Raw genomic sequence first — 13,126 nt, 5'->3', positions numbered from 1 at the left:
TATGAGTTTCAGATTTAAAGCACAGCCATTTGTCAAGAATCGTATGAGTTTTAGAGCCTCGTCCCATATATTGTTTACGGTATATTCACATCATCTTGTTCCTTTCTTTGAATTTCCTCTTTTCGGAACCTGGATTGAGAAATTGATTTGATCAATTGTGAGCTGGAGGGAAACAAAGTATTCAGTTAAACCTATTGTCCTATCAAGGGTTCATCTTGTCCAAGAATAAACAAAAAAGTCAAGGTATATCAAGATGGTATACTGTGGCAAACCTTCACGGGGCTGCCAGATGTGCAGAACTCGAAGGATAAAGGTGTGGTCTTTACGTTGTCTATTGAGGAGTACTTGTGGGTTGCTAATATCATCCTCATAGTGTGATGAAACCAAACCTACTTGCAACCAGTGTCAAAAATCAAGACGACAGTGTCCAGGATATAAGGATGACTTCGATCTTGTCTTCCGTAATGAGACAAAAGCCACAGAAAGACGAGCACAACGATCATTAAAGAACAAGAGGGGCAGCAACAACAACACCCAGATCGGATCAGTGAATAGAAGTGATGCAAATCGCAAGTTTTCAATTGTCTCTAACTCAAGTTCCAACGATGCTGAACTCACGTTCTCATCGACTGGATTGGATCTGGCCAAGATTGAATCCGACGGCCATGATTCTTCATCCTCTGATGCCCTAGGACTACCAGTGGCCTTCACCAGTCCTATCGAGCAACAAGCACCATGCTATTTCATGTCAAATTTCGTCATTATACCACAGAGCGGACAAATACGAGGCTCGTTTGACTGGGTACTACCATTGATCAAGACGGAAGCTTCTGACTCGGCGCTATCACTTTCTTTTCAAGCTGTGGCTATGGCTTCTTTAGCAAATAGACCAAATGCAAGAGGAAGCAATTTGATGCATTTAGCTATTGAGAATTACGCGAAGGCCTTGAAGGTCGTTAACTTGGCGCTACAAAATCCAGTACAACAAAAAGCCGATCAGACGTTAGCTTCGATTCTATTACTGGGATTCTTCGAAACCATTACTCAAGAGAAAGCAAGTATCACGGCTTGGGGATCACATATCGATGGAGCCGTGCAAATAGTGAAGATGAGAGGGAAGAAACAGCTAAGGACGAAAGTCGGTGTTGCTTTATTCCAAAGTGTTCGAGGACAAATGGTATGCTAGTTGCCCCTCTTTTTAGTGGGCTCGATACTAATACATACTCAGCTTGTCAACTGTCTATCTTCATCCAAGACTCCCATGCTAGGCGCCGACTGGTGGTGCGCTGATTCTCCGAAAGATGAAGGGGCAGCCTTTGTCAACAGATTAAACCTACAAGTAGCCGAACTGCGTAGCGATCTGAACAGAATACTGATGTCACATCCCCGGTCACCGGAAACTACCGAATTGGTTACTGAGATTATGCATCGTGCTCTAGAACTAGAGCAAGAGTATCAAAGATGGGAAGAAACACAAACAAAGCAAACGGTAGCATGGGTGGATAATGTTCCCGGGGGTGATATAACAAAAGCCGATGTGTGTCCTGGACGAGTTGACCTTTACCCCGATGTATTCGCCTGCTCCGCATGGAATTTCTCCCGTGTTTCAAGGATATTCATCGCTGCAATCGTTATCCGTTGTGCAGCATGGACATGCTATCCTGTCGACTACCGAACCACGCCAGAATACGCACAAATGTCGAGGATGGGTCAGGAAATGATTTGTGATATCATCGCTTCTATTCCCTTTATGTTTGGGTGGCATTTAAATTCCGAGGGAAGATTGAAACCGGGAGATCCTATGAGTGGTAATGATGCTACGGGCGTTAAGGCGTTAGGAGGGGTTTATGCAATTTGGCCGCTGTTATCAGTCAGTTGTAGTGATTTCACGACGGATTCGCAGAGGCTGTGGATTAAAGGACGGCTCAAGTTCATTTCGGAAGTCATGGGCTTAAATCAGGCAAGGGTTGTCAGTACCGTAAGTTATTCCTTTCCTTCTGCCCTCTCATCTACCATCTCACAAACAAACAAAATTAACACTTACCCACAAAAGCTCCAACTCCGTCTCCCATCTATGATCGTCCGCCGCGACAATATGGGCAATGCACCGCCGAACGCGACAAGCTCTGTTAGACCTTCAGGCAAACCGTCAATTATGCCCACACTACCCCCTTCCATTTCGGCACTCAATTTCCAACAACGAGAAGCTATGAAGAGGGAAATGTGGGAACGAGAACGAAAAGCTGCGATGGAGAAGGTGAGGGAGGAACAGCAACAACGACAACAACATATGGGGAGGAGTGTGTTGGAGACTAGCAGTGGGAATGTCGGGGGTTTAAATGGGATCGGAGCTATGAATGGAAATGGGTTGAATAGTAATGTCATGTTTCAATATCAACAGACTAAATATGGGCCGGGCATGAATGGGAATGGGGTAGGAAATGGAAATGCAAATGGGATGCAGAAAACGGGAGAGATGGGTTGGAAAATTAGTAATGAGCAGGGGAAGAAATATGCGTGGTTGGAGGGGTTGGGATGGTGGGAGACGACGGTTTGATGGGGGTTTGAATAGAGGCGGGTCTTTCTGGTGCTGTGTACTGTGTTTTGTAATGGTGCTGGGCCGGGGTGGGGATGGGAATGGAAAGGATGGATCGAAATGCAATGAAGGGAAGGAGTGAATGGAGCGTATGGATTTGATTTGATTTGGATTTTGGTCACGGCATGGAAAGGAAAGGAACGGACAGGAAAGGAGAGCAGAGGTAAAGTCCTCAGGAAAGGCGTATACTGTTGTTTACTTTTGTACATCTTGTATATCTCTGTCTATAACTCTTTATTATAAGACAGTCAGTTAACCAGCAAGCAAAAACTCGGGATGGTGTGGGTATGGGTATTGATGTTAGGTGTTTATGGAGTTTATGGATTAGCGAAGGGAGAGGGGACAGGAGAGTCGTCTACTATACATATACATTCATTATGTAGACACTCGAGAGAAATAGACAGAGTATTTTAAGTGTTCAAAATTCAACATTATAAGTAGTGTATTGTGAATAGAATAATGGCGAGTAAATTAAAGTAAAATTAAGCTATTAGGTTTCATTCTGTAGTGTGATTAGAATTGGGAGGGGGTGTGGGAGATGTGGGAGATATACTGTATCGTCCTATTTCATAATGATAGAGAGTTCATGACATATAGACTTCATGACATGAATTCTGAGTATAAATAGAGTTTACTGATGAGGTTAGATTAGGAAAGCTGATGAGATTAGGAAAGCTGATGAGATTAGGAAAGCTATGAGGGAGAGAGGGAGAGGGAAGAAGTGGGGGTTTGAAAATGGTGAATTGTCTATTTTTCAGTGGTAATTGTAGTGGGATAGGTATGGGTAGGTTTGGGTTTTGTAGGTGTAAGTTTTGTAGGTACAAGGAGGAGATAGATTTCTGATTTGGGAACGAGTACGAGTATGGGATTTGTATAGCTTTGCTATATATCTAGTATCATACCCCTTTTATGAAGAGGGTTCATGAAATTGAATTTGAGATGACATAACTTAGGAAATACTCGTACGCATGTCGTCGTAAAACCAATATTCGTGAACCGATGGAGAGAGCTAGATGAAATAGAATACCAGATGGGTATATGAAAATCCCAATGAAAATGAAAATATCCGATCAACGTCCTCTGTTCCGTAAATCCAACGTGTGCGCAATTATATTACAAGTCACGAGGTCTGGAACTTCAAATGACCTCTCCCCTTTCAATCCAGCCTGGCAACCGGAGTTGGAAGATGAGTGAGTACTGTAGATCTGTAAAATAAAAGTATCGATGAGTGTCCCATCCATCGACCCTTTCTCAAAATTTCATGCTTTGCGCAGCTGAAAAGACTATTGGCTGTATTGTCCTCACATTAGAGGATATTCTCTGATTTGGGACAGAGAGAATCTGGTGATGAGAAATGTGAAAACGAGTACGGTAGTACAGAACGTGAAAATAGATTTGGAGTATTAGGAGATTTGCGCCCAAGAGAGCTTGATTTATCTGCTGGATGAGGAGCGAGAATATCTGAAGGGGAAATGGGAAATTAGTTATTTTCTGAGAGTATGTTGTTCAAAAGGAGGACGGGAGCAGCAAGAGATCTGGAAGCATAAATTCCACAATTATTCCACCCTCTCTTCCCCCTTTCTCTTCGGTGCATCCAACGATAAAGACCAAACTTACGGTTTCCTAGATTCTACTTTCCCATCGTTTCCATCATCCTTAGGACTATTCCAGGCCAATCTCGATTGATACGCAGGCCATGTACTTAAATTCCAAGCCTTGACCAAGAAACCTTGGGTTTTATCCACATAACTTTCATTTTTCAACTCTTTCACTCCGACTTTGACGCCGTCTTTGGTGAAGGAAACATTCTTGGATGCCATTTTGTCCGAGGCGGATTTTGAGACTTGTTGCGTGACGAGGTAGACTTGGTAGCCGACGAATGCAAATGCGCCGACGACGATGAGGAAGATGAGGAGAGGAAGAAGCTTGCTATTGGTTGGGAGCATGGTTAGCTATCGTTTGGGGGGGGGGGGGGGGGGGGGGGTGGGGAGCGGGGGGGGCGGGGGGGCGTTGACGTTCTACATGATTTGATTTGATTGTTCAAGGAGGTATAGGATAGAGAAGAGTAGGTTTGACAAGAATTACTTGTGTATGCGACAAAGTTCCAAAGTTCGTACAAGACAAAGAAATATCTGGTAACAGCTGGACATACCTTAAAGCAGAGCGGGGTGGTGGAGGGGCTTTTGAAGAAGATCCCCAAGCCATTGTTTTGTTGTTTGAAGAGGAATAAATGAATTTATTATGGGTATAAAATGAATGAATCGATCTTTGTCTTTCAAATGGAGAATATAAATTCGAAGCATGAAATTGGATGTATGTTGGAGAAGTATATGTACTGGTAGATGATAAGTTTCGGATTGAAGGGCTGCAGGTTTATATTGCGATTGTTAATTTGAGATGTTTATCCTGGTAATACGTAATACGGAATACGCAAAGGGATTTTAGGGATTTTAGGGATTGGGGAATTGCGCAGCCATCCATTAGATAGGTATTTACTAGGTAGTGATTCCAAATTTAGGGGGTCATTAGAGATCATAGGGGGTCATAGTGTCAGATAGACCCCCAATACAGCCCGGATAATCACTCTCGACACACTGTAAGGCTATGTTTGTACCTTGCCTCGAGCTTGCCCTTGTATCTTACTTGCGCCTGGTACTTGCTCTGGACTCTAACACGTGATGCTGCGGGACAAAATATTTTGGGTGGAGGGTGGGCGTGTGTGTCATGTTTGGCCGGTCGGTGGGCGTGAATGATGAAAGCCGAAAGGCCAGGATTCCTTTCAGAGAGTGACCAGTCCAAGTCCATAACTCGGGAATCTCAACCAAATTCAAATCACACATATCCTACCTATCCTATGCAAAAGTCCAATCCAATTCAGTTCAATTCAATGTCATGAATGAATTGATTGTATTTTTCAAATCTTCTCTTATTGTCTAGAACTACCCCTGGACTTTTTTACAATCTGTTCGGATCTCATCTAACTAGGAAGCTCTTTCTTAGCAACGTGTTCCTTGAGACTATCAACTATCGCAGATCATCTATCCAAGAATTCTAAGCTTGGGTATTGACTTGACACTTTCCATACTCGACCTACCCCTCGAACAGGACAACATCAAGCTTTCCAAGGGCGACTACCAATTTTCTTGCGCCACGACACCACATTTTAAATCTCGGAAACGCTGCCCCAGAGAATTAAAACGATAGCAAATATGGCGGCACCACAAGATGGATATCCGGGCCAAGCTTATCCCCCTCAGGATCCATACGCACAGCAAAGTCCCACGCAACCAGGCTACGAACAACCAATGACTTCTCCCACACAACAAGCTGGACCGCCAGGAGCAGATGCCGGAAAGAAGAAGAAGAGGGGGTATGCGACACAAGCTTATGATTTTGGCCAAGGTGCGAATTCAGCCTTAGGAGGACAAACACATGGCGGTGCTCAATTTCAACCCGCACAAGCACCTGCTGCATATGGCGGATATCAAGCCCAACCAGATCCCGCTGCTGCATATGGAGCTCCACAACCTGGCATGGTCGGCGCTCCTCAAGGCGGTTTCTCTCAACCACAATATGGCGGCGGTGTGGGGGGTTATCAACCTCCTGATGCCGGATATCCTGGCCCAGGCACACCCGTTACTCCTGGTGTAGCGGGAATTACTCAAGGAATGGGGCAGATGGGAATGGGTGGACCGCAACAACCTATTGCGGCTCAAGCTCGTCCTGGTGGTGCTCCAGGCCAGGTTGCGTTGAATCAGCTTTATCCTACAGATCTCACCAACCAACCTTTCAATGTCGCAGAGTTGGACCTGCCTCCTCCTCCAATTATCTTGCCTGCAAATGTAAGATTGAATGTTTGTTTTATGGAATTCTATGCTAATGCTTAAATAGTCCAGTGTTACCCCTTCCCCAAATGCGAATTGTCCACCAAAATATGTTAGATCCACTTTGAATGCGGTTCCTACAACCAATTCTCTCCTCAAGAAATCAAAACTTCCTTTCGCATTAGTTATACAGCCATATACTTCATTGCACGATGTCGACGATCCAGTACCAGTTGTTCAAGATCAAGTCATTTCACGTTGTAGAAGATGTCGTTCATACATCAACCCATATGTTTCATTCCTTGACCATGGCCACAGATGGAGGTGTAATATGTGTAACCTCACAAACGATGTTCCACAAGCTTTCGACTGGGATGCAGCTGCACAACAAAGTGTTGATCGATGGCAACGACCGGAACTTAATCACGCAGTTGTGGAATTTGTCGCACCACAGGAATATATGGTCAGACCTCCACAACCACTTGTCTACCTCTTCTTGTTCGACGTCAGCTTCGCTTCTGTATCTTGTGGCTTGTCGGCTACTAGTGCAAGAACTATTCTCGACAGTCTTAACAGGATACCAAATGCGGATCGAAGAACACGAGTTGGATTTATGGCTGTAGACTCCAGTTTACATTACTTCCAAGTTCCAAAAGATACGGAAGAGAATGGCGAGACAAATATGCTCGTTGTTAGTGATCTGGACGAGCCTTTCCTTCCAGTTCCTCAAGAGCTATTGGTACCATTGTCTGAATGCAGATTGAATGTAGAGAAATTCCTCATGACTCTTCCTCAAATGTTCCAGACCAATACAAACAATGGATCATGTATGGGATCAGCTCTTCGTGCTGGCCACAAACTCATCTCCCCTCTCGGTGGAAAGATTGTTGTAATCACTGCTTCATTACCTAATGTTGGATTCGGCAAATTAGAAATGCGTGAGGATAAAAAGCTACTGGGTACCTCGAAGGAGAGTGGTCTATTACAAACAGCCAACAGTTTCTACAAGAGTTTTGCGGTCGAATGTTCGAAGAATCAAGTTTCTATCGATATGTTCTTGTTCTCATCGCAATATCAGGATGTAGCTTCTCTTAGCAACCTTCCAAGATATACCGGTGGACAAACCTATTTCTACCCTGGATGGAATGCTGGAAGAAGCGAAGACGCTATCAAATTCGCTACCGAATTCAGTGATTACCTATCTGCTGAGATTGGTCTTGAGGCAGTGTTACGTGTCCGTGCTACTACTGGTCTCCGGATGAGCACTTTCTATGGCAATTTCTTCAACCGAAGTTCGGATCTCTGCGCCTTCCCAGCTTTCCCTCGTGATCAAAGCTATGTTGTCGAAGTTGCTATCGACGAGTCTCTCACCAAGAACTTTGTTTGCATGCAAACGGCCGTCTTGCACACCACAAGTAACGGAGAGCGTCGTATTAGAGTTATGACTTTGTCATTACCTACAACAACTAATCTTCAAGACGTATATGCATCTGCCGATCAATGCGCAATTACTACTTACTTCAGTCACAAGGCTGTTGAGCGTGCATTGAGTGGTGGACTTGAGCCTGCACGCGAAGCTCTCCAATCGAAATTGATTGAGCTTCTTCAAACATTCAAGAAAGAACTTGCAGGTGGAAATATGGGTGGTGGTGGACTTCAATTCCCTGCCAACCTTCGTGGATTGCCAGTCCTTTTTCTTGGTCTCATCAAGAATGTTGGACTTCGAAAATCAGCTCAAATTCCTTCGGATTTGAGATCTGCGGCTCTTTGCCAATTGTCCACTCTTCCTCTTCCACTCTTGATGCAATACATCTATCCACGTCTGTACTCATTACATGATATGCCCGACAACGCTGGTATCCCCGACCCGGAAACAAATCAAATCGTCCTTCCTCCACCAATGAACCTTTCATCAGAACGTCTCGTCCCATTCGGTCTCTATCTTATTGATGACGGCCAAACACAATTCCTCTGGGTCGGCCGCGACGCCGTTCCTCAATTGTTAGCTGACGTTTTTGATATTTCGGATCGCTCGAAACTAAAGGTTGGAAAAGCGACACTACCGGAATTGGATAATGACTTCAGTGAGAGAGTGAGAAATGTGTTCCAGAAAGCAAGAGATTATAGGAGTAGAGGTGTCGGTAGTATTGTCGTGCCGCATTTGTATGTGGTGCGAGAAGATGGAGAACCGTCGTTGAAGTTGTGGGCCCAGACCCTGTTGGTCGAGGATAGGGCGGATCAGGGTATGAGCTTTCAGCAGTGGATGGGGATGATGAGGGAGAAGGTTAGTTCTTAGGTTTCGAGTCTAGGGAGGGGGGGGGGGTGAGGTGGGGGGTTGGGAAAAAGTGATTTAGGACGGTGTGATTGCATGAACGGGTGGATGGGAAGAGGGAAAGAGAATGCTGCGTGCGAGAGAAAAATGATGATTAAGGAGTGAGAGATGAATGTAAGAGGAATCAGATGATGTATACATTGATGAATGGATGGATTGATGGATTGATAGGTGAATGGAGTGAAAATCTTAATTTTAAACGTGGAGACTTTCTTTCCTTCCTTCTTGCCTTCCTGATTTCCTTTCGATTATCTAGGTTCGCGAGAGATGCCCGCGAGAGACATAGGTTGAGTTGAGTTGATTTAGTCGGATGATTCATTTCAATTTTTTAAAATGAAAAATGAAAAATGAAAAATGAAAAATTCCTTTATTGTTTTATTTTGTTTGCTATTCTTCTTTTAGGCTCTTTATGTGATTTTAATTTGTAGATTTGAAATATAGATTTGAAATATAGATTTGAATATACAGATTTGATATATAGATTTGAAATATAGATTTGATATATAGATTTGATATATAGATTTTAATATATAGATTTTGAGATGTAGATTTTGACATAGATATTCTTAACCAACGGTGAGTATAATATGATCTCTTTTCAATTCATCGTTTTTCTCTCTCTCTTTCATTTATCTATCTATGCATGTATGTATGCTGTAAATACGTTTGTATTCATTTCCCATTTTCTTAGATTCCCAGCACACCCATCCATCCGTCAATCCATCCATACATGTTCCAAATCAAATTCAATTCGATTCGATTCATTCGACTTAAAGTATAAGTCAAGTCATCATTCATAAGCAAGCAAGCAAACAATCAGCAATAACGCCATTCGTCCATCCGTCCATCCCGTCCATCCATCAATGCTATCAAGGAAAGTATGTGCGGTCCCATCAAAAAATCTTCTTCTCTTCTTTTCTGTCCTCTCTCGCAGTACTCCCATTCCAGTCTATCCCAAACCCTAAATCTAATCATCGAATTCACCCGGTTCCAATCTCCCCTCCTCTCTCTGTTCCCCAAGATTGAATTGTTGAACCCCCTCTACCAAGTCTGGCATCTTGTCTACCGTCCCCTTATTGTTTGATTTTTTCGCCGCGTGTTCACTAATTCTCTGCAACTCGCTTACGAAACTTTCTCCCCACCATGCACTCGTGTATTTGAATACATATTTTTCCAATTTCTTGAAGTTAATTTCTCTCTGTTCTGGAGACATTGTGACAGCATCATGGATAGCATCTGCCAGTTCTTCCGTATTCCATGGATTAACAATGAGAGCACCATTGAGAGATTGAGCCGCGCCTGTGAATTCAGAGAGAATCATTACACCATGACGTTTACGTTGTGTGGCAATGTATTCGTAGGAGACTAGATTCATGCCATCACGCGTACTGGAAACGAGACAGGCGTCTGAAACGGCGTAAAGAGCGGTGAGTTCATCGAAATTGACAGATTGATGGAGGAAATGAATGGGCATGAATTCAACGGTACCAAAGCGACCGTTGATGCGGCCGACAAGTTCGTTGACGACGGCACGGAGATTTTGATATTCTTCGACATCTTGACGAGAAGGAACAGCGACTTGGACGAGGACTACCTTGCCGATCCATTCGGGATGTTCTGTGAGGAAGACTTCAAGGGCGTGCAATTTTTGTGGGACACCTTTGATGTAATCTAATCTGTCCACTCCGACGATGAGTTTAACACCTTCGAATTTGCGCTCTAGTTGAGCAATGCGCTCTTCGACCTTTGGCTTTTTGAGTGTCTCAATGAACTTTTCAGGGTCGATACCGATGGGGAAAGCAGCTACTGTGACATATTTACCACGGAATTCGACACCATTAGGTGTTGTTTGTGTTTCCCTATATATTGTTAGTTAGACTTCATGAGGAGCAGGATTCATACTTACAAAATTCTGGAGCAACTGCTGAGGAAATGCCTAGCATAATCATATGTATGGAAACCGATCAAATCGCAATGAAGTACACTCAACAACAAAGATTCTCTGACAGGTAAGATTCTGTAAATCTCACTGGAAGGGAAAGGTGTATGAAGGAAGAATCCAATCTTGACATTCTTCTTGCTCGTGCCGATTTCATCGCGCAGCATCTCTGGAAGAAGCATGAGATGATAATCGTGGACCCAAATCAAATCACCATCTTGTACATCCTTAGCAATCGTTTTCGCGAATAACCTGTTGACCTCCTTGTATGCCATCCATTGCGACTCGTCGAATGTAATCTCTCCTGGGTGGTAATGAAATAGAGGCCAAAGGATAGAATCTACGAATGCTGTTAGTACCTGCAGATGTAATGCCAGATGTAACCGGGCAGAGTTGGTGGAAAATACATACTAGAGAAACCATTGTAATGCTTGTCGGCCAATTCATCATCGACGAAAACTGGATGAGCACCATGTTCGTCCTTCAATCTCTTAACCAGAGGCTTTGCTTCAGCATCTGGCACTTCCAAACCTGGCCATCCATACCACTGAAATGTAGTCGTCTTTGCTAAGCCACTCAAACCCGTGACCAAACCACCCGAGGAACCAGTGAATTCATATTGACCATCCTCAGTTCGTTTGATTGTGATGGGTAGTCTGTTGGATACCAGAAGTAATCTGCTAGAAGCTTTGGGCTCCTCGCCAACTATGGAAGGCATGTTGTAGATATTTTCGTTTTATGGTCGTTGGTGCAATGTGCGGCTGATGGCACAACTAGAAGCAGAGCTGGGCTAGATCAAATAGTTCGGATTTTGAGTTGAGATAGATCTTGTCGGGGTCCTCTTGAAATCTTTCGAGGAAGCTGTCCAAGAAGTAGATAATGGGAAGCTTTACAAGCGATAAACGGGTGTTCCCGGTAAGGCTAAATAGGTAGTATGAGTTGGATAAATTTCCCAAGGTGTGAGTGGTTTTCTTGTTCGTTGGCAAGCTTGAGCTTGGGAGTGAATGATTTCCAAGGTTAAAATATAAATAAACTTGGAACCCGTCAGTTAGTTAGGTAGGTGGGCAGCTTCAGAGAAGAAAAGACAAAGGACAAAGATGTCTTCAATAGCGATTACACGAACTTTTCCAAGGGGTGAATTTCTCCGAAAGGGATTGAAAAGAAGACGAGAGAAATTATCTTTTCATCCAGGAATAGTATTAGTCTTATAAAAGTTTTGTGATCTCTCTCTTTTGTCTTTTTTCGTTCCCCGCCAACAGGAACATGGAATATTCGCAGGTGGTGGGTGGGCATCAATGATCCAATTAACCACAATTACCTCATCGGCGGAGAGTTTTAGGAGGTTTTCCTCCACCCCATGTTGAAAGTCACCGAGAAGGCATTCGAGAGATTACTAGATAGTTCGAAGTGGATCCCGAGTGTGAAGAATATACCAAGGTGGTTGGAATGTAATACCGGTATGTGTTTGTCGATGTGATTAAACAGTACTCTGCTACTAAAAATGTTCCTATAAAACCTGACGAGGTCAGCCATACAATACAATACAATACAATATGACCCCGCAGTGAAGAAAAGAAGGCTGAAGGAAGCATACACGACCACCAGGATGTAATCCAATTTAACCCATTATTACTGAAGAAACATTATTACGATTCTGATACATTGTTTACTGTAATCATTGATGATATTACCTAGCAGTCTCAATAAAACCCTTATGATTGGCTAGCAAGATGAAATAACGAACCAAAGCTAGAAAGGAATAAAACATCTATTGGGAAAACTTCATCCATGCGAACATCATCTCATATTGATATCATCCGTAGGTACTTACGAGGTACTTACGAGGTACATTGGTATTTGAAGCTTGGCAGAGAGTACCAGTACTTTGTATATTTCATGTATTGATTGAACCTTCAATCTAGACCTCACAAGACAGTCTTTGAATTCACCAGTACATACCTAGGTACCCATCGCGTGAGTTCCCTAAACAATGGCCTTCATTCAATATTTATCAATGTTCAAACGAAAACGAGAACGAAATCGTCACAAGACGCAGGGTCGTCGTGGATTCCTCTCATAACGTACTCGCATCCAATGCTTCTCACAAGCTTAGAGAGAAATCATCGTAGATGACTTCCACCTGTATTGATCGTATCACCTACCGGCATAACTTTCCATTTTCCCATATCCATATCCCAATCATGCTGCAGTGTTACAGCCAGATCATCAAATCATGAGGTCTTGCGATTTCGGTACCATTTGACTGGTGCCTAGATGTACTGCAACCTCATCGTGATATCAATCATGAATTGGTGATAAAAATCCCCAGGTATCTTATCTATTTACGGATTCACTTCTGTGCAGTTTCACCCCCCCCCCCCCCCCCCCCCGATAATTTGCCGGCCGATAATAGCTCCAAAAGTGGGCAGATATAT

At 43.5% G+C, this 13,126-nt stretch overlaps 4 protein-coding genes across 4 annotated transcripts; 2 read left to right on the top strand and 2 right to left on the bottom strand.

The window, feature by feature from the left end:
- Positions 1-253: 253 nt before the first annotated feature.
- On the top strand, positions 254-2,557 carry EAF01_001231 (uncharacterized protein; the record flags this gene model as incomplete). Its single annotated transcript, XM_038909481.1, has 4 exons — positions 254-313; positions 374-1,177; positions 1,229-1,978; positions 2,054-2,557. 4 exons carry the CDS (start codon positions 254-256, stop codon positions 2,555-2,557), a joined length of 2,118 nt encoding a protein of 705 aa, XP_038774293.1.
- A 1,472-nt stretch (positions 2,558-4,029) lies between these two features.
- Positions 4,030-4,801, bottom strand: EAF01_001230 (uncharacterized protein; the record flags this gene model as incomplete). The annotated part of the gene is made up of 3 exons (XM_038909480.1): positions 4,030-4,057; positions 4,214-4,525; positions 4,749-4,801. The coding sequence occupies 3 exons, from the start codon at positions 4,799-4,801 to the stop codon at positions 4,030-4,032; spliced, it is 393 nt and encodes a 130-aa protein (XP_038774292.1).
- A 1,004-nt stretch (positions 4,802-5,805) lies between these two features.
- Positions 5,806-8,716, top strand: EAF01_001229 (uncharacterized protein; the record flags this gene model as incomplete). Its single annotated transcript, XM_038909479.1, has 2 exons — positions 5,806-6,438; positions 6,488-8,716. The coding sequence occupies 2 exons, from the start codon at positions 5,806-5,808 to the stop codon at positions 8,714-8,716; spliced, it is 2,862 nt and encodes a 953-aa protein (XP_038774291.1).
- Positions 8,717-9,269: 553 nt separating this feature from the next.
- Positions 9,270-12,214, bottom strand: EAF01_001228 (uncharacterized protein). The gene is made up of 3 exons (XM_038909478.1): positions 11,103-12,214; positions 10,659-11,031; positions 9,270-10,611 (listed from the first exon to the last, which is right to left on the bottom strand). The coding sequence occupies exons 1-3, from the start codon at positions 11,407-11,409 to the stop codon at positions 9,720-9,722; spliced, it is 1,572 nt and encodes a 523-aa protein (XP_038774290.1). The 5' UTR covers positions 11,410-12,214; the 3' UTR covers positions 9,270-9,719.
- Between the last annotated feature and the right edge of the window lie 912 nt (positions 12,215-13,126).

The sequence above is a fragment of the Botrytis porri genome, assembly GCF_014898465.1.
Source record: "Botrytis porri strain MUCL 3234 chromosome Unknown BPOR_002, whole genome shotgun sequence".
In the NCBI taxonomy this organism is placed as follows: Eukaryota; Fungi; Ascomycota; class Leotiomycetes; order Helotiales; family Sclerotiniaceae; genus Botrytis; species Botrytis porri.
The sequence above is the reverse complement of the archived record's forward strand: the minus strand, read 5'-3'. Positions and strand labels throughout refer to the sequence as shown.

What these genes read in the sequence shown, in the direction of transcription:
- EAF01_001228 (XM_038909478.1), bottom strand. Translation starts at nt 11,409, where the DNA reads ATGCCTTCCATAGTTGGCGAGGAGCCCAAAGCTTCTAGCAGATTACTT. An exon ending in GCATTACAATGGTTTCTCTA is followed by an intron (nt 11,032 to 11,102) that starts GTATGTATTTTC and finishes CAGCATTCGTAG; the next exon opens with ATTCTATCCTTTGGCCTCTA. An exon ending in AGCAGTTGCTCCAGAATTTT is followed by an intron (nt 10,612 to 10,658) that starts GTAAGTATGAAT and finishes AACAATATATAG; the next exon opens with GGAAACACAAACAACACCTA.